General features: G+C 45.6%; 1 protein-coding gene across 2 annotated transcripts in view; it reads right to left on the minus strand.

Moving 5' to 3' along the window:
• Nucleotides 1–872: 872 nt before the first annotated feature.
• LOC144141885 (uncharacterized) overlaps nucleotides 873–19,926 on the minus strand; it is a 38,479-nt gene continuing 19,425 nt past the window's right edge. For both annotated transcript variants that reach the window (XM_077673360.1, XM_077673359.1), the window contains exons 4-5: nucleotides 2,088–2,177; nucleotides 873–1,018 (exon numbers count right to left, since the gene is read on the minus strand). In XM_077673360.1, the coding sequence (XP_077529486.1) occupies nucleotides 876–1,018; nucleotides 2,088–2,177 (233 nt within the window). In that variant the 3' untranslated portion in view covers nucleotides 873–875. The remainder of the gene's footprint in view (nucleotides 1,019–2,087; nucleotides 2,178–19,926) is intronic.

Here is a 19,926-nt window from a genome sequence, read left to right on the forward strand (position 1 = left end):
GCATATGTTCGCGTGGGGAGGCACGCGTCCAGGGTTGGCTGCACGTGGTGATGACATTGGCTTGAACGTGCAGGTGTTCTCCTTGCTGCGGGACACGGTGTGCGTTTGGCGCAGTCTGTGTCCGATCTACCGCTTAGAATGGCTGATTTTAAACAACCCAGTTAATGGTTCTGAAGGCTACAAGCTCCGCTGTTTCCTCGGGTTTGTAATCTGCATTGCGAAGGCGGCGAATATCTTTTATTGTCTGCGTTAGCGAAGCTATAAATGTTATGCTCATGCTGACACCAAGCCGTCTCGATCTCTGTACGTAAACCGTAATTGTCGGCCCGTGTATTTGAAGAGCCACAAATGCACCCGCGTAGCTGAGCTGCCGTGATTTTAATCGCATAGGCAATCCAAAAAAACTTCAACATTTCCCAGGTAGCCACCTTCACCTCCGAGACAGCTGTACGAAATTGACCAAGCCAATGAACATAGCATTAACATACCAGAATTTTAGGGTCTTAACTGGGCAACAAATTTTCTCTTTCTTATTTTGCACTTTGAAATGTTTTGTTTTTGGGGACTCCTCGTTTCTACAAATTCTGTAACGGTTCACTCTCTGTTACTTTTCAAAATTTATGTGTATGTTATTAAGTTTATCTGATTCTGCTTGTACAATGCCCTCACTGTTGACATATAAATCTCGCGGTTGTTACTGTTTTGGTTTATTCATCTGTCTCAATCGCTCTCCTACTGCAGGCGGAAGCCGCGCATAAAAATGCCACTTTCTCGTGACTGGTAATTCGCATTCTCAAGGGTTTTTTTTGCATTTTCTTGGTAGCACCGCGCGAAACTGTGGCAAATGTAACAAGGAGATCTTGAGATTTCAATCTTTATTTCTTGGGGCAGGTGTCTTCGTAAAGTTGTATATATGGTCGTTGACATTTTACTTCAAATGCATAGCTGCAGTCTTTGGTTGGTACCGGTGGACGTATTTTCGACCTCACTCGCAGCTCGCACACGGATTTCGTTCCACCTGGAACACCGTGAGCAGATGTCAAAATACAAAATGAAACCATGTGGGATTCATATATACTTTGAAACCCAATTATGTTTTCTCTTCCCGCTTCAGTCCAAAAAAGATTATAAATGCGGTCCTTTTTAAATTCTACCGGTTGACGTGGCGAAAATATTTATCCGTATATTATCATCCTATTACGGATACCCAGGGTAGCTAGCCAGGTCAAATAATTATATTCTTCCAAAGGCTTCACGTCAAGGCCATACACATTAATAACTAATTGCGTACACAAGTTTGCACCAATAAACGATGCCATAAATTTTATATATAGTCGCAAGAAATGCCACAATTTGTTGCTTCCTATCAGACACCTTAATTCAAATCCGCACTGGATGGGTCATCCTTGAAGAAACTGCACAATTTGTTTATACCGCCAAACACACTATAGGAATAGAAATAGGAATATAAAACGTGGCCTTTCCCCACCTTTAGAAATAAAACCTTGTTCCCCGCATCAAATCAGTAGTCCTATAGTATTTAACATTTCTATAGGCGGTGTTTTTAGAGTATGCGGTGTTTCACCCAAAACAAACAAGTAGAGATACACCTATTAAGTTTCGGAAGCAGTCAAATACTAGCATTAGGAGGAGTTAGCATTCTGAGGCTTTATTGAGCGATAATACATAATGGTAGGACACCTCGCTAGCCACAATAGTGTTTGTTGCTCTGTACATAGAAAGATCATTTAACACTCTCCTATTTCTGAGGGAAGCCTGCAAAATGACGTCGGAAAATTATTTATTTTGTCCTGGTGCTATTACAGAACAATGTTTGTGAACCAGAGTACCAGAGAGGCCATAAGGTCCCACTTTACATAAACGTTTGCTCGGTATGTTTGATTTGCAGATATTTTGGAAACTGGTAATACGATACAACGACTCGCAAGATTGTGTCCATGGTTTGATTTCTACTCTGTGCTTAATTAAAATAAAAAATAAAAAAATATTTGTGCCCCATAAAATAATATCTGTGCCTACACGGTGAATGGAGGAAATAGTCCAGTTGTATTACACATCGAACTTACCAGTACACTTTTTTAATGTGAGAAGAATTACTCCGCACGTGTAATGTTCATCTTGATATAGTAATTTCTCATGAATCGCCACACCTCCCTCTGTTAAAAAAAGAATATAGAAACATCAGTACATCATTGCTCTTAAGTTTGTCAAACCAAAATTATGTTTAGGACATATCTTTAGAGCCAGCGTTGAGACGCTTAGTGATGTCTGTAGTCCACATGAAATGCACGTCACGAAACCAATGTTTTCACGATTATGATAATCGTAGGTGCAGTGAAGAAACATTACGCTCCTCACGTTCTCAGAATTGAGACTGGCTCTCTGGCACTATGAAGCCAATACCCGCAAGGTCGAAGCAGTTCAGATATAGAGAATTGCTTGGAAGAGGAAACTTCGAATAAAATTTACTTATCTCTGTATGGGGGACTATGGTTGAACGGTATCTTTAAAACAGTAGAAAGCACAATTGCAGTGTAGTAAACCTTCCCGCTAAGCAAAGAGTTCTCACTATGCGTTGCGGCGTTTGGCATTTACCTTGAGTTTGGAAAGCTTCCAGTTGCGGCATGCTGTTCTTTCCCCATAGTGGTAGGGGATTTTTGCGCCCGTGCTCAAACAATAAAATGTACCGCCGTTCCACTCTGAAGAAGGTCAAACTCCTAATGTGGAAGCAGTCCGCTGAGTGCAGAAAATTATATACATGTGTTTGTAATTTGCGGTTGAGCATACGTCATAGCCAGTCAGCTGAATGAAACTGAAAGACGCAAGCTTATTCCATCGGACAACCATACAGCTGTATGTTCGCTCCAAAGTCATAGGAATCTCATTGCCGGTGTAACACACAGCCCAATCCACTTGACCACTGATGACATCGGACTGGTCGAATTCGGCTGTTTGACGGCCCCGTTGATACCTCCCGCCTGCAATGCTTACATGTTATCAGTAAGGACACGAAACCTACAGCTTAGCGGGCACACCCCCTTCCCCCGAAATATCCAACCCGTTTTTGGTCCACTTCAAATCCCTGCACGCATAAACCTACCACCGCTTGTGTGCGCTCGCTGAGTTGTGAAGAACACCGTGACAGATGTGGCTCCAAAAAACCTTACCGCTGAGCAACTAATCTTGGCCCACGTTGTCGTTCCGTGCGCGATAGTTGTTCCCCATCAAGAAGGGATTAGTAGCCACTGGGGGAGGTGGAATGTGAGCCGGAAACGACGGCAGCTTCTGGTTCGGAAGCGGCTGCCTCATTTTCAGTGTTCAGGCACTTTGCCGGCAACGACTGTAGTCTGGTGGTTGCAATGGTGATGGCGTCAGCGTCGTAAACATGCGAGCGAAGGAAGCAAGTAAGCGGCGGCCGAAAAGGTGGCGAAAGTGTGCGGGGAGGGAGCATACTGAGACCGCAGGACCCGCTTGTCAGGCACCTAACTGGTCAGACCACCTGGCGTCGGAGCATTTGGCGCATCTATATCGCTCCCTCCCTTTCACACTTTTGGCAGACACTGGTAATCTTTGCCTGCTTATCCTAACCAAGTGACTTTTTCGCGGGGTTGGGGTGTGGGAGGGGTATAGTTTCGATAGCGGTTTGCAACAACATGGTAGGTGGCGGTGACGATGCGCTAGCAAGATAGTAGCAGGATAGCTCATGCTGCATTGTGTCCGCTGATCACGCGATCACTTCCCGACACGGAGCAGATATGCGCCGTGACCGAGAAGTCTGCAGTTCGCGCTGGCCACTAATTTAGGATTACCTGGCATAGTTATATAGGCTTCATTGTTTGCGCTCCTTCCACCTTCTGTTGATTGTCCGCAGTCATCTGATAACGGCGCTACCACCGACATCAGCCGATTGTTGAACTTGTGAAAGAGGAATGGGTGGTGGCTAGGGGAGAAACAGTTGTGATAGAAGTTGTGGAATTTGGGTCCGCGGTTGCAAAAATGAAAGCTCTAGCGGGGCCGAGTAAAGTGGTGCCACCACAATGAAATCTCTTGGGGGTGGGTGGGGGAGTCCGACGTATAAGGCGTTTTGGTTTCAAGATGAGCCAATTCCAAACACCGGAACTGAGTCGCGTAACACTGCAGTGGCAAGAGGAACTAGGCAACGTTCTCCTAGAAAAAGATGGCAACAAAATAGATGAGATAACGCAAAGTAAACTTGTACGCAGACTTTTGTATCTAAACCGAGCCAGGTCCTGCAGCGCCACGGATCAAAATGGGCAAAATTCATTTGCTAAATCACAGTTGGCTTTGCATGAATATTCGGAGTGTTTCGAGGGTGGGATCAGAAATTTTTTTTTTTCAGAGCAGGCGTATTATGACTTCAGACGGTATTAAGCTATCGGATAAATATCTGTCCGCACACGTCGACGAAAAGGTGAACGCAAAAAGTAAAGAAAACCAAACTGTTTTGACAATGTTGCTTTGAGGTCTTGCAAAAAAAAACGTTCGCTTTTTGTACATTACGCTCTAGGTGGAATATCTCGTTTAAAAAAAACGCCACTTATATACTGTATCGCAGTGAAACTTGTGCTGCAATATACTATGCTGTATTTCTTGAAGAAAGAATGTGTGTGTATCAGATGCAGTTACGTCCCACCACACTAACGCAATAATTCAGCGACGGCGCATAAACACAATTCACTCAAATTCGATCAGTATGGCCGATTTTGTACCCTTTGCTCATTCCCGTAGCGACGGTACTCTACCTCATACCTAACAATGCGTATACCGCCCGTCAGACGTCGTAAGAAAAGGAAATATTGTGCTGCCTGTATTCACCACACGTTCTTGGTAACACAGTACCCTATCAAATATTACAACATTCTGAAGTATGTATCCCATCAATCAATGTTCAATGGGAATATATTTTTTCTATTATCAACCTTGATACATTGCAAAGTGCGCCTTGAAGTCAGCCTCAAAGGCGGCGATGCCGGGACAGCCATGACCGCTTGGCACATCTGGCTCTGGACAAAGCACAATAAGGACTCTGTGTGATCGTCTGTCTTATGAGACAGCCGACTCATCAGTTTAGTAGGCGTTTTAAATTTGCACTGCCCCGAATCGTCCTCGCGTCGTCCTAAAACATTTTTGGTTGAATTAAAGCAGTCGTGCTCCCTTGTTACTCACCAGTTCAGCCAATATTTGCAACGGAGCTTTTAAGTATGCCCTCCATCGGCTGTACACCAAACCTTCTTATTCAGAGAACGCACTGATTACACTCTTCGTCTTACTCTTTCATTCTCCTGGCTGTGGCGCGTTGTGCCCCAGAGAGGACTTCGTTGTGCACGTGTGGTTCAGTGCGACCGTATCAACACTCAATACAGCTCAATTCAAAATTTCTTGCTGGCGAATCTGATCGTTTTCCTGACGAGCATGACAAGTAATAAATACGCAAAAAGGACTTAGCTGGAAGGTGTGTAAAAAGAAGCTACGGAGACGTTCGGCCAGCCTCTCAGACGACACTCTCGGCCAGAAAAAAGCTCGCGCATTCGTCTCGTTTTGGATAGCTGACAAAAACAAGGAGGAGTAAGATAAAATGGACCACTTGCTACAAAAAATGGTCAGCAGTGCCTTTCATCTTCTCATTCACACAATTTCTGCCACTGTAACCGTCATTGCAAACAATATAAGCGATTCCATGCGGCCAGAAACGCCAGATGGCCCTCCACTTCTCCATACTACCTCACAGCGTGGCAATATCTTCGTACAAAGGAGAATCTTACCAAATGTGAATCTCATGCAAACGTAATCTTTCGGATGAACCGCACAAGATACGCGTGCCAAGTAATGGGAGCTATGTATACAAATATCCTGAAAATATACAAGGATATTCGCAACTAGGTGTAGAACAAACCTGGCATTCATGATTTTGTGTACAGGAAAATTGCAAAGCTGAAACTGGTTACTGGCGTACCCGGGACGAGAAGCCCGTTTATTTCTAATATTCCAAGGTAGCCATTGTACGAGGTGCTGTTACAACTGCTCGTTTTCGTCGTCCTAAAAGAGGCACCCCGTTTATTATCATTGGTTTTGTATTATTAATATTCTAAATACTCTCCAGGTGGCTTTCATGGCACTCCTGAAACCCACACTATGTGATATCAAACACTTTAGGAAGCCGCGCGAAACAGTGACAATTCCTCCAACGTTGCCAAAGTCCCTCTTCACAACATCATCACACCTCCCAGATGCCCGGCTAGGCTCAATTTTCTTCGAATAACTAAATAAAAGAGCAACGCATGTAAGGCTCGCTTTCCGAACCGGCGTAATACGATATGCTTATTATTCCGAAGAAACATAATTACCGTACGTCGTAAACGACGATTTGCCTGTTACAGCAGTATAAACACAGGATCCTATATATTCGTAATTAGTTTTCTCCTTCTCTGCCGTCTCCACAAGATACCCAAACCCACGTCGTGGAGCGTTCTGCGTGAATAAATGAACACGGCACTGCTATTTGTTCAGTGTGCACCAGTCGCGTGGCAATTGACCCTCACATAATGGTACAGTTCGCAGTCTTTTACGCCCGCCCTCAAGAAGAGATTCCCGGCCCGTGTTAAAGCTGCGAACCTGCAGCATTTATTGACTGTAGAACACGGGCCTCGTCCCTATGAGCTATTACCACCCGAGCTTCTACCCATTTGCCACCCATCACTGCTGAGACTTACCTCAATTTTCTACTATCGCCGATGTGCTCAAACCCGATATGCTCCTCATGCGACGTGTCGCTTTCCCTCGTACGATTGGAACTGCGATTAACAATGACCTGCATCTCGTCTTGAGCTGAATGTGCACAGACCTAAAACCTCTGACTAATTCCTCCCAAAATTGCATAAATTGTGCACGGCTCATAACGTTGCACTTGTCCCCGACCAACACTGAAGGGGTTTCTCGTGTTTTGCTCTTGTACAAATGCAATACTGAACACGCACAACAAACTCTGCAACACACTCAACCTTGAAATACGTATTTGCAGTCGTGATTCCAGAGGAACGTTCACGGTTTCATGCCACATTTCGTTCATTGAGCCCTGCGTTATTCAAAACAAAGACGACTCATTGGGCATGACTCGTCGTGCTGGTCAAGAAGACGAATGGGACACGGAGATTTTCCGCTCACACCTATCTCAACAAAATCAACAAAGGTGTCTATTTTTAACTCCATAAACAAGTTCATAGAAAGATACGAGGGCGTTGAATGTAGTTTACGGCTTTCTATTCACGCGTTTGAAGTACAAAATTTGTGAAATGAGCCCCTGCTTTAATGCCACTTTGTCTGCTCTTGAACATTACCTTAAAAGAAGAGCGGGCACCAATCTTTCAGTGCATCCGCGTGAATTGCGGTGATAACCCAAATGTAAAAATATGCACGTGTCTAAAGTTTGAAAATCGCCGTGCAAGTAGAAAGTACACGATTTCTACGTAAAAAAGAAAGTAGGAGGATGGTGGGTGAGCATGGCGTCAGGAAATATACTAATCAAGGACGTTCATCGTAATGCCTCACAATTTGAATTCCGTGAGTATAAGTGCCTACAGTGCTCAAACATATCATTGTGCTAGCGCAGTGTTTTCTCCATTCGTCTGCAGTGTATGTCTTCTATTTCTTTGTCGATTTACCGTATTTACTCGCATAATGACCGCACTGGCATAATGATCGCGCCCCTGAAGTTTGTCGTAAAATTTAGATTTTTTTTTAATTTCCCGCGCAATGAACACACCCTGAACTTGCCGCAGCAGAATGTGGTATGTATGCCAAGTCCAGCTGACGATGATCATGCGTACCTCTGTTTCCTTCCCTTTCAAAGTCAAATTGGCTAGGTTATTGCGGCAGACTTTCTGATATTAGTGATATCGGCAAGCAGGCGTTCAGTATTGACGAGGAAGAAAATCACTAAATGCACATAATGTGCTCAGAAGACAAAGAAATGAAATGCGCTCAGCTGGCTCCGTCGCTTCCTATGTCTCTTTTGATGTACCGCACAATGCGGCAGCCACTTACAGGTCGCCATGTTGTCACACCGGAGCAAGCTCCGCACCGCCGCGTTCCGTAATTTATGAAAACACTGCATTTTGCGTCACTTTGCAAAGCGGCTGGCGAAGGTGTGCGGAAGTGTTTTAAGTTGTTGTTTATTATTTTTCTTATGTTCATGAGACCTACAGTAAAACTTTTGACGCGCAACTTGCTTGCCCTTTCTGTGCTCAAACATTTTTCGCAAAATATTTACCACGCGTAACGAACACACACATAAATTTGCACCAATTTTTTTTTTAAAAAGGTGCGATCATAACGCGAGTAAATACGCTATTTTGCGCCGTTTCTGAAAAAAAGCTTTACTGCTTACTCAACGCTGCGTGTTGTCAATTCTTGCTCTTTTACCACCGCAGTTTTCAAACACAGCGAATTCAGGAACAAATCATCGTTGGATATGCCGCAAAATGCGAGACGCCGGGAGAGAGACAGCACAGTTTTCCGAGTGTTCGCTGGGACACCGAGCGACGACTGCATGTGGCCTGACAGAGAAGTCATCCTCTCGCAATAGCTTCAAAATTATATCTGGCAGGTAAAGGGCCTCGCGCCTTCAAACGGTTGTGAGTAGAAACATGAATTTCCACCCATCCCGAAAGTAACACACTCAGAAGCATTCGGAATCAATGCGTGTAAAATTGCATGAAGGAACAACGTATTACAGCTGTACGCCTTTCCTACACAAGCATATCACAAAGCATGTACGCAAGCATGTCACAAAACACTTTGCCTGTACTGATTGATTTATTTATGTATTTGTTTATTTAGTGAGTGATTGATTGACTGATTGAATAATTGATTGAGTGAGTGATTCGTTGGTTGTTTGGATGGTTGTTGATTGATTGATTGGTTGATTGATTGATTGATGGATTGATTTATTGATTGATTCATTGATTGATTGATTGATTGATTGATTGATTGATTGATTGATTGATTGATTGATTGATTGATTGATTGATTGATCGATTGATTGATTGATTGATTGATTTGAGACCGCCGAGCAACAGAACTCTCTAGGAACAAAATAAGCCTTCTTGGGTGGCGGACTAAACGTACTGGCGACCAGTAAGAAACAATAAAAATACGGACACGGCTCGCGAGAAGCAGTAACTATAAAAATACAGTGTATATGCTGAGATGAACGCACACAAACACACACATACAGACGCTCCGCACATACAGGAACACAAATACACAAATTCCGCATGCATAGTGCACTAATTACTGAAGGGCATTAGTTACGCGTACAATAGAACGCACAAATTCCGGTTTAATGACAAAGTATCGGCATCTGCGTACGAACACGTTCAAAACAATAAAGTCGTCTTGATATTCTGGCAATGACAGACATTGCTGAATACATATGGAGGAACATTTACAAGTATTCACAATACACGCCCGTGGCCGATCAAATATACACATACATGCGTGTAACTATGTACCACGGGTGCACTGATGTATGTATATATATATATATATATATATATATATATATATATATATATATATATATATATATATATATATATATATATATATATATATATATATATATATGTATATACATACATCAGTGCACCCGTGGTACATAATGGGAAATGAGGGGCTCCGTGAAATAAGACAGAAAATAAGGGTTGGCAGTCAAGAAAACCTAGGAAAGCAAAGGGGACGTTGTGCTGGGTCATAGAAAGAGGTGAAATATTTTTTGATTCGAAAAGAAAGTGGGGACAAAATGCTCGCCGTGTGATTTCCGCACCCACGACCTCCAGAATACCGGTCTGGTGCGATAACCACTACGCTACCGGCGGGGCTGTTTCCCCAGCACTTTCTCGGGTATTTATGTCGGGTATTTATGTTTCCTGCACGTGGGGGTAGTAGCCAGCGCCACTGGGACTACTCGGGGTGAAGGGGACCTTCTTTTTAACCCCCGGGCCGTGACTCGGGTGTCTACGACATGTCGAGAGTGGTCGACCAGCGTTGAACCCTCTTAAGCTCCCTTTGGCACCAAGACTGCCAGAACAGAGGCCCTCGCTAAGCATGTAGGGAATCAGAAAATGGGAAATGAGGGGCTCCGTGACATAAGACAGAAAATAAGGGTCGGCAGTCAAGAAAGCCTCGGAAAGCAAAGCGGAGGTTGTGGTGGGTCATAGAAACAATTGAATAATTTTTTGAGTCGAAAAGAAAGTGGTTAACACACACATATATAAACATATATATATATATATATATATATATATATATATATATATATATATATATATATATATATATATATATATATATATATATATATATATATATATATATATATATATATATATATAATTATTTATATATATGTTGTCACGAGAGGGTCAGATGGTTGCCAAACAGGAGACTAGTTTTAATTAGAATCGAGCCCACAGGAGGTAGCGAGCAAGCAGGCAAAGCGTCTTCTTCCTCTAGCCAAGTCACTGGCTCCGCCTAGTGGCCATGGCGGTTTGCGAGTAGTCGGCGCATACCCTTGCGGGGATAGTTACCGTTCATAGTGTCTGTGGCACTAGCCCCCCCCCTTCAAAAAGCATCGACTCGATGCGAAAGAAAAGTGGAAACAATGAAAAGGAAGGCTCTAAACACAACACAATTTCTACTATAGTTCTGACAGTCCTTCACAGTCTTGGAGGCGTCTTTGGCACTCCTCCAGGAGGGAGATTGTAACTTCAGTAGCCGGAAGTCCATCAAGTCTATTGAACGGGTGTCGGCGCTCACCATGAGTGGTACAGCTTCATCCTGGCTACGTGAACAACTTCTGGAAAAGCCCTCCGTCGAGATCTAACAGTTCCTTCGGGAACTACCTGATACGTAACCTCACTGAGTTGACGCACCACTTTGTAGGGGCCGAAATAGCGGCGCAACACTTTTTCGGATCTCCCTCGAAGGCGTACAGGGCTCCACACCAAAACCTGGTCTCCAGACTTGTAAACCACCTCTCTGTGCTTATTATTATATCGGCGGGCGTCGATTTTTTGTTCGTTCCGTATTCTATTTCGCGCGAGGTTCAGAACTGCTTAGGCGCACGTAGTGAATTCTTCGGCGCCTGAAGTGGGTGCTTCAGTTCCACTGGGCAGGAGCATCGAATCAAGCATTGTGGTGACCTCCCGACCATGAACGAGACGAAAAGGAGTAAAGCCGGTTGTTTCCTGTGGAGCCGTGTTGTACGCGAAAACAACGTAGGGTAGTACCTCATCCCAGTTCTTGTGGTCATCGTAACATACATGGAAATCATATCAGCGATGGTCTTATTTAGCCGCTCGGTCAGACCGTTGGTTTGCGGATGGTATGCAGTTGTGCGGCGATGGTCGGTGTAGGTAAGTTTCAATAATTCTTCAGTAAGCGCTGATGTAAAGGCAGTTCCTCGGTCCGTAATGACGACTGCTGGGGTACCATGGCGGAGCACGATACTGTGGAGGAAAAATGTCGCAATTTCCGCTGATGTTCCTCGGGGTATTGCCTTTGCTTCGCAGTACCGTGTAAGATAGTCGGTAGCGACCACAATCCACTTGTTACCAGCTGACGACAAAGGAAATGGGCCTAGTAAATCCATGCCAATCTGTTGAAATGGTAGGTTCGGGGGATCGATAGACTGTAAGAAGCCCGCTGGCCGAGTGGATAGAGATTTGCGGCGCTGGCAATCCCGGCACGTTGTGACGTAGCGTTTGATTGTCGCGGCTAACTTTGGACAGTAGTACCTCTGGCGGATGCGCGCCATTGTGCGAGCGAAGCCTAAGTGCCCCGACGAGGGCTCGTCGTGGCAAGCGTGTAGAACGTCGCCGCGCAGGCTTGTCGGTACAACCAAAAGGTATTCGGATTCTGTAGGCTGAAACCCTTTTTTAAAGAGCACGCCGTCCCGGAGACCGAAAGATGAAAGTGAGCGCCTAAAAAGTCGTGGGATAACCGCGCTACGTCCCTCGATGCACTCAATGAGTGGCTGGAGCTCCGAGTCGTCTCTCTTGTTGCTGGGCAAGATCTGTAGCTTCCAAGGCTCCGAAGAACGTATTGTCCTCTTTCGAGTTGCCAGGATTACGCTCAAGGGGAGCTGGCGACAAGCAGTCAGCGTCTGTGTGCCGCTTCCCGGATATATACACGATGGTGACATCGAACTCCTGAAGCTTGAGGCTCCACCGCGCAAGGCGTCCCGACGGGTCCTTGAGACTTGCCAGCCAGCACAAGCAGTGATGGTCACTAACGACGCGAACTGGCCGGCCATACAAGTAGGGTCTGAATTTTGTAATCGCGCATATTACCGCCAAGCACTCCTTTTCTGTCGTCGAGTAGTTTTTCTCCGCCCGTGACAGAGTGCGACTTGCGTAGGCAATCACTCGCTCAACTCCCTCTTGCCACTGTACTAAAACGGCGCCGAGACCAACGTTGCTTGCATCTGTGTGCAGCTCAGTCTTGGCGTCTTCGTCAAAATGGCCAAGTATAGGGATCGTTTGCAAGCGCCTCTTGAGCTCCTCGAAAGCTATGCACTGTTCTTCTCCCCACACGAAAGGTACGCCGTCCCTTGTCAAGTGGGTAAGGGGCTCTGCCATTTTTGAAAAGTCGGCCACAAATCGTCGATAATAGGCACAAAGACCCAGGAATCGGCGAATGGCATGTTTGTCAGTTTGGCGTTGGGAACGATCTTACCGCAGACGTCTTCTCAGGGTCTGGGCTCACGCCCTCAGAGCTCACGACATGTCCAAGAAACTTAAGTGTTTCGAAGGCGAAGTGGCACTTTTCTGGCTTGAGGGAGAGACCGGCTGCACGGATCGCATGAAATACTGCGCGGAGGCGTTCCAGATGTTCGTCAAACGTCGCCGAAAAGATGGCTACATCATCCAAGTAAACGAGACAAGAGTGCCATTTGAGATCCGAGAGAACGCTGTCCATCATTCGCTGGAATGTGGCAGGTGCAGAGCAAAGTCCGAATGGCAGCACTTTAAACTCGAACAATCCGTCAGGGGTAATGAAGGCAGTCTTTTCACGGTCTCGTTCATCAACTTCAATCTGCCAGTATCCGCTACGCAGGTCAATGGAAGAAAAATATCTGGCATGGCGGAGTCGATCGAGGGAGTCATCGATACGTGGCAAGGGATATACATCCTTTTTCGTAATTTTGTTAAGTCTTCGGTAGTCGACGCAGAAGCGAAGGGTACCGTCTTTCTTAGCAACGAGGACGACAGGTGACGCCCACGGACTTTTAGACGGCTGTATCACGTCATCCCGCAGCATCTCCTTGACCTGGCGTTGAATTGCCTCTCGTTCTTCTGACGAAACCCTGTACGGTTGTTGCCGAACAGGTCTCTCTCCATCTCCGGTTATAATGCGGTGTTTAACTAGGCCAGTGCGCTTTACCTTGGTCGAGGAGGCAAAGCAATCACTGAACGAGCTGATGAGAGCCTGGAGTAGGTGCTTTTGCTCTTGGGTTAGACTGGGGCTAATTTCAACAAGACTGGTAGGCTCAGCAGTCGCTGTGACTGTAGAAATGTTCAAGACGTCTTGTCGATCTTGATCCAATGTATTCTGTACAGTAGCTATTTCATCGATGCCCGCTATTTCTGCGAGATAGGCTACAGCTGTGTCCTGGTTAAGATGCTCGGGTGCGGCACTGAAATTCGTTAGGAGAATGTCCGTGCGATATTTCCGGATTTCAACCACTCCCCGGGCCACGCTGATCTGTCGTTCCAACAGAAGGGGCACGTTAGCTTCGGCTATTCCGCACGTAAAGTCACTGTCGCACTTGACGGAAACAAACACATTTGCTCGGGGGGGGCAGCGTCACGTGACCATCGCAAAGGCGCAATGCCATACAACGCGGCTCGGATTCGGTTATGACAGATCGGTTGGTAGAGAACGTGACCAGGAGCTCCCGCAGGTCGATGATGGCCCCATACTCATAAAGAAAGTCTAGTCCGAGGATGAGTGGCTTTGAACACTCTCGCTGGACAAGGAAACAGGCCGGGAAATAGGCGTCTCGTATCTTAATTCTGGCCGTGCAAACTCCAAGCGGTGTAAAGAGGTGGCCGCCAGCCGAGCGAATCGCGGGGCCACTCCATGGTGTTACCACCTTTCTTAACCGGCCAGCAAGCTGGCTGCTCATTACAGAAAAGTCCGCTCCTGTGTCCACTAGAGCCGTCAAAGGGTGGTCGTCGGCTGAAATCAGAATTTCGGCGGATACTACGCCAGCGTTTTCATGGTGCGTTTCTGGGCTAGGCGTCAAGTCGTCTGTTCGAGTCGCTGCAAAAGCGGGTTCGGGGTCGGGTCGTCGCGGTGGTGAGGCCGGGGCGTCGGGTCTCGCTTCGCGTCGTAGAGCCGGTGGAGGATGTTGCGAAATGTGAGCGGCGGCAGCCCTACCCCCGGAGGACGCCGTCCTCAGTTTCCCCGGCGGGGGCTACGGGACCTTCCACCAGCGTCGGCGGTCGTCGTAGTCGAGAGTGGGCGTCGAGGGGACATGAAGCGTTGCGGCGAAGGTGATCTGGACTGGCGTTGCTGCTGCGGCGGAGGGAGCAGATGGGAGGCTAGGTACTACTGAATTTCACGAGGTCGTTCGCCCTAGCGGGGTCGAGGGGCATCAGGCGAAAACCCTCGCATGCCCATCCTGCGGTAGGGGCAGTAGCGCCGAACGTGGCCCGCTTCCCCGCAATGATAACAGAGGGGTCTGTTGTCCGGAGTGCGCCATATCACCGCTTTTCTAGCAGGCTGGTCTGGATCCATCGCCGCAGTGCTGCTGGTGAACCGCTGCTGCCTGGGTGCAGTTGGAGGCTGATAACGTTGAGGCCCATAGGGAGGTCTGCGCAGAGCGTCTGCGTACACAATGACATGGGGTGCAGGCACGTCGTAAGTTGTTGCATGGGGTGCAGGCACGTCGGAAGTTGTAGCGTAGGTGCTCTGCGGTGGCGGTGTGGGTTGCAATGCCTGACGTATCTCCTCGCGGACTTCGTCGGAAAGGGAGGCCACGCTTGGCTGACGACCAACGAGGTTGGCTTTTTGGAGCTGAAGTTCCTCGCGAACAATGGCTCTTATAAGCTGACGCAGAGAAAAGTCATCCGTGTTCCCAGGCGCTAGAGCATGGCAGCTTGATGTCTGGGGATGAGATTGATGGCCGTACTGCATTCCACGTTGCTGCAGCGCGCGTTCCATTGCTGCTGCTTCTTTAAGGAAGTCAGCAACGCTACCCGGTGGGTTCCGAACAAGGCCTGTGAACAGCTGCTCCTTTACACCTCTCATTAAATGCCGCACCTTTTTCTCCTCGGGCATGTCAGTGTCGGCCCGTCTAAACAGTCGGCACATGTCTTCTACAAACATGGCCACAGTCTCGTTTGGACCCTGGAAACGTGACTGAAGGGCGATCTCAGCCAGCTCCTTTCGTTCGCCACTGCGGTATGTGGCCAAGAGCTGTCGCCAAAATTCTTTTTCAAACGAAAATGGTTTTCAAACCAAGTCTGAGCTGAATTCTCCAGAGAGGAATAAACCATCCTGAGTTTTCGACGGTCATCCCATTCATTGAATGAGGCCACCCGTTCAAAGCTCTAAAGCCAATCGTCGACGTCTTCAAAGCTATCCCCGTGAAATACTTTCGGTGTGCGAGGCGTATGCAGGACAAGCGGTTGAGCCATTCCTGCCGTCTGGCTAGTTTGGCTCGCGGTAAAAGTCATGGCTGACCTCATGGCTGACCTGACAGGTGTGGCAAGACGCCCAAACTCCGGTTCCAAGCCTTGCAGGCGTCGGCTCGCCTTGTGAACTGGTGTTGTGTCCACTGCGCTGGGGCTTGAAGTAGCCGGGTCCTAGGCACCGAAGTACATGGGTTGGATACCCTGCAGCTCCACCAAAACTGTCACGAGAGGGCCAGATGGTTGCCAAACAGGAGACTAGTTTTAATTAGAATCGAGCCCACAGAAGGTAGCGACCAAGACGGCAAAGCGTCTTCTTCCTATAGCCAAGTCACTGGATCCGCCTAGTGGTCATGGCGGTTTCCGAGTAGTCGGCGCATACCCTTGCGGGGATAGTTACCGTTCATAGTGTCTGTGGCAATATATATATATATATATATATATATATATATATATATATATATATATATATATATAGTTTTGAAGTGCAGTCCTTAGTTGCTGCAGGAATACGTACAAAGTGACAGAACGCATTTCGGTGATTTTGCGCCATCGTTTCGACCTGAAGAAAAAGACCTGGCTCAGGTTGAAACGTCCTAATAAAGTCTCCAAAGAACGTACGTTTTTGCGCGTATACATGAATGTATGGAATCAAGGTATTTCTCGGGAGCTGATAAGATTCAAAAATAGGCTTTGGACATTGAATTTTTTTTTGCGCGAAGTTATCACGGGCCGAAATGTACGCAACAAACGATTACCAGATGCTATTTATGGAAAAGTTAATTAGTAGCTGCTCAATAAATTTTTAATGATTGCAGATAGGCGGCTTATAATGTGAGAATTTTGGAGGACTACCAGTCAAACCGATAGTGAGTGTTCGATTTGCGAAACCGTATCAGTCTGCAGAACAATGAGCTGAGTACTTGAGTTCTCCCAACACGCGATTCTGGAGATCGGCAGCTGCCAAGTGCCGCAAAGCCATTTACACGTGTTTCGGCCACACGTCAAACATTTGCCGTGCATTATCTGACCGGAGGACTGCGGCCGCGAAAAAGCTCGACGTACGTGGGACGTGTGACGTCATCAAGATTTTCAGTGCTTTGCAGCCAGAAAACGCCGCGTTGAGTATATATATATATAAATATATATATATATATATATATGTATATATATATATATATATATATATATATATATATATATATATATATATATATATATATATATATATATATATATTTATATATATATATATATATATATATATATATATATATATATATATATATATATATATATATATATATATCTGTGTAAGACAGAAATAATATGATCAACGCGCCCCTCATTTCCTATTCTGATTCGTTCTATATATCTAAATATCTATCTACCTATATATATATATATAAAAAATATACATAAAATATATATATATATATATATATATATATATATATATATATATATATATATATATATATATATATATATATATATATATATATAGCGAATCAGAATTGGGAAATGAGGGGCTTTGTGAAATCAGACAGAAACTAAGAATTGGGCGTCAAGAAAACCTCGGAAAGCAAAGGGGAACTTGTGGTGGGTCATAGAAACATATGAAGAATTTTTTCAGTGAGAAAGAAAGTGGCGAAGAAATGTTCGCCGGGAACTTGACCACCCGGCGGGCATTTTTCACCACATTCTTTCTGACTCAAAAAATTCTCCATATGTTTTATGACCGACCTCAACTTCCCTTTGCTTCCCGAGGTTTTCCTTGACTGCCAACCCTAAGTTTGTGTCTATATACATCATCATCATCATCATTACCAGCCTATCTACGCCCACTGCAGGGCAAAGGCCTCTCCCATTATTCTCCAATTACCTCGGTCCTGTGCCAACTGTGACCAACTTATTCCCGCAAACTTCTTGATCTCCTCTGCCTATCTAACTTTCTGGCGCCCCCTGCAACCCTTGCCTTCTCTAGGGATCCACTCTGTTGCCCTTAATGACCAGCGGTTATCTTGCCTTCGCATTACATGCCGTGCCCACATCCATTTCTTCTTCCTTATTTCTACTAATATATGCCTTTAACACCAGTTTGCTCCCTGACCCACTCCGCTCTCTTCTTGTCCCTTAATGTTACACCAATTATTTTCCGCTCCATAGCCCGCTGAGTCGTTCTCAACTTAAGTTGAACCCTCTTAGTCAGCCTCCAAGTTTCTGCCCCGTAGGTGAGTATCGGTACGATGCAGCTGTCATACACTTTCTTCTTCAGCGACAATGGTAGGCTGCTATTCAATATCAGAGAATGTCTGCCATATGCACCCCACCCCATTCTGATCCTTCTAATTATCTCTGCCTCATGGTTGGGATCTGGGATCACAACTTGACCTAAGTTGATATATTTGCTTACCACTTCTACTGCCTCGCCACCTATCTGAAACTGCTGTGCTGTCCCGAGGTTATTGATCATTACTTTAGTTTTCTGCATAATAATTTTCAGGCCCACGGTTCTACTCTGTTCGCCCAGTGAGGAAAGCATGCTTTGCAATTCGTCCCCCGGGTTACTTAGCAAGTCAACGTCATCAGCAAATCTGAGGTTACTGAGGTATTCCCCATTAACCCTTACTCCCACCTGTTCCAAATCCAACGTTCTGAATACTTCTTGTAAGCATGCTGTGAATAACATTGGAGATATTGTGTCTCCCTGTCTGACACCCTTCCTTATAGGTATTTTACTACTCTCCCTATGGAGGATGATGGTAGCTGTAGAGTCTATATATATATATATATATATATATATATATATATATATATATATATATATACAGAAAGATAGGTCAGCAGTCTACAACGCCAAAGTAGGCATAGGGGTGTGGTTATGCTCTTTTCTTTTTCACTACAGTTAATGAAGTAAACATTTCTTTTTAATATACAGAAGAAAGAAAGAAAGACGAGGGTCTCGGTTGTGGCAGCCTTGATGCCTAGGTAGCATAAGAGGGCTTCCCGCCAGTTACCCGCTCATGACAGGCTGTAGACGTTTGAGTCATGCCCCGGGGGTTGAAAAGAAGGTCCCCTTCTCCCCGTGTGGTCAGAGTGGCGCTGGCTACCACCCTCAAGCGTCAGATACAATTCTAGTAAATATAAATAGCCCAGAAAGTGAAGGAGAACACAGTCGCCCAGATAGCCGAATTGGTAAGGCATTCGACATGTAATCGAAAGGCGTGGGTTCGGTCCCCACTCTGGGCGCGTGTTTGTCTTTCTTTCTTTCTTCTGTATATTAAAAAAAATGTTTACTTCATTAACCGTAGTGAAAAAGAAAAGAGCATAACCACACCCCTATGCCTCCTTTGGCGTTGTAGACTGCTGACCTATCTTTCTGTATTTCCTCAACGAGCCCCTCATTTCCTTACTATATAATTCTGCGAAAGCCTAGCGAGGGTCTCGGTTGTGGCAGCCTTGATGCCTAGGTAGCATAAGAGGGCTTCCCGCCAGTTACCCGCTCATGACAGGCTGTAGACGTTTGAGTCATGCCCCGGGGGTTGAAAAGAAGGCCCCCTTCTCCCCGTGTAGTCAGAGTGGCGCTGGCTACCACCCTCAAGCGTCAGATACAATTCTAGTAAATATAAATAGCCCAGAAAGTGAAGGAGAACACAGTCGCCCAGAGAGCCGAATTGGTAAGGCATTCGACATGTAATCGAAAGGCGTGGGTTCGGTCCCCACTCTGGGCGCGTGTTTGTCTTTCTTTCTTTCTTCTGTATATTAAAAAAATGTTTACTTCATTAACCGTTGTGAAAAAGAAAAGCGCATAACCACACCCCTATGCCTCCTTTGGCGTTGTAGACTGCTCACCTATCTTTCTGTATTTCCTCAACGAGCCCCTCATTTCCTTACTATATATATATATATATATATATATATATATATATATATATATATATATATATATATATATATATATATATATATATTGTTTTTACTGGTAAGGCGGCGTCACAAAAGCGGATGCTAATTGTGAGGCAACATCACTCAGTTAGAGATAATGCCTTTAACAAGAGCGCAACTGTGAATTACGGCCAAAGTGTTCGGATTGCAAATAAATTTGAGCAGCGGAGCTGTTGTTGCGGACCGTAAGGTCGCCATTGAAGAAAAAAATATAAAGGAACGCTAGCTTGACGGTGAC

Source organism: Haemaphysalis longicornis, unplaced genomic scaffold, assembly GCF_048455015.1.
Source record: "Haemaphysalis longicornis isolate Haplotype H1 unplaced genomic scaffold, Haemaphysalis longicornis Haplotype H1 scaffold_6, whole genome shotgun sequence".
In the NCBI taxonomy this organism is placed as follows: Eukaryota; Metazoa; Arthropoda; class Arachnida; order Ixodida; family Ixodidae; genus Haemaphysalis; species Haemaphysalis longicornis.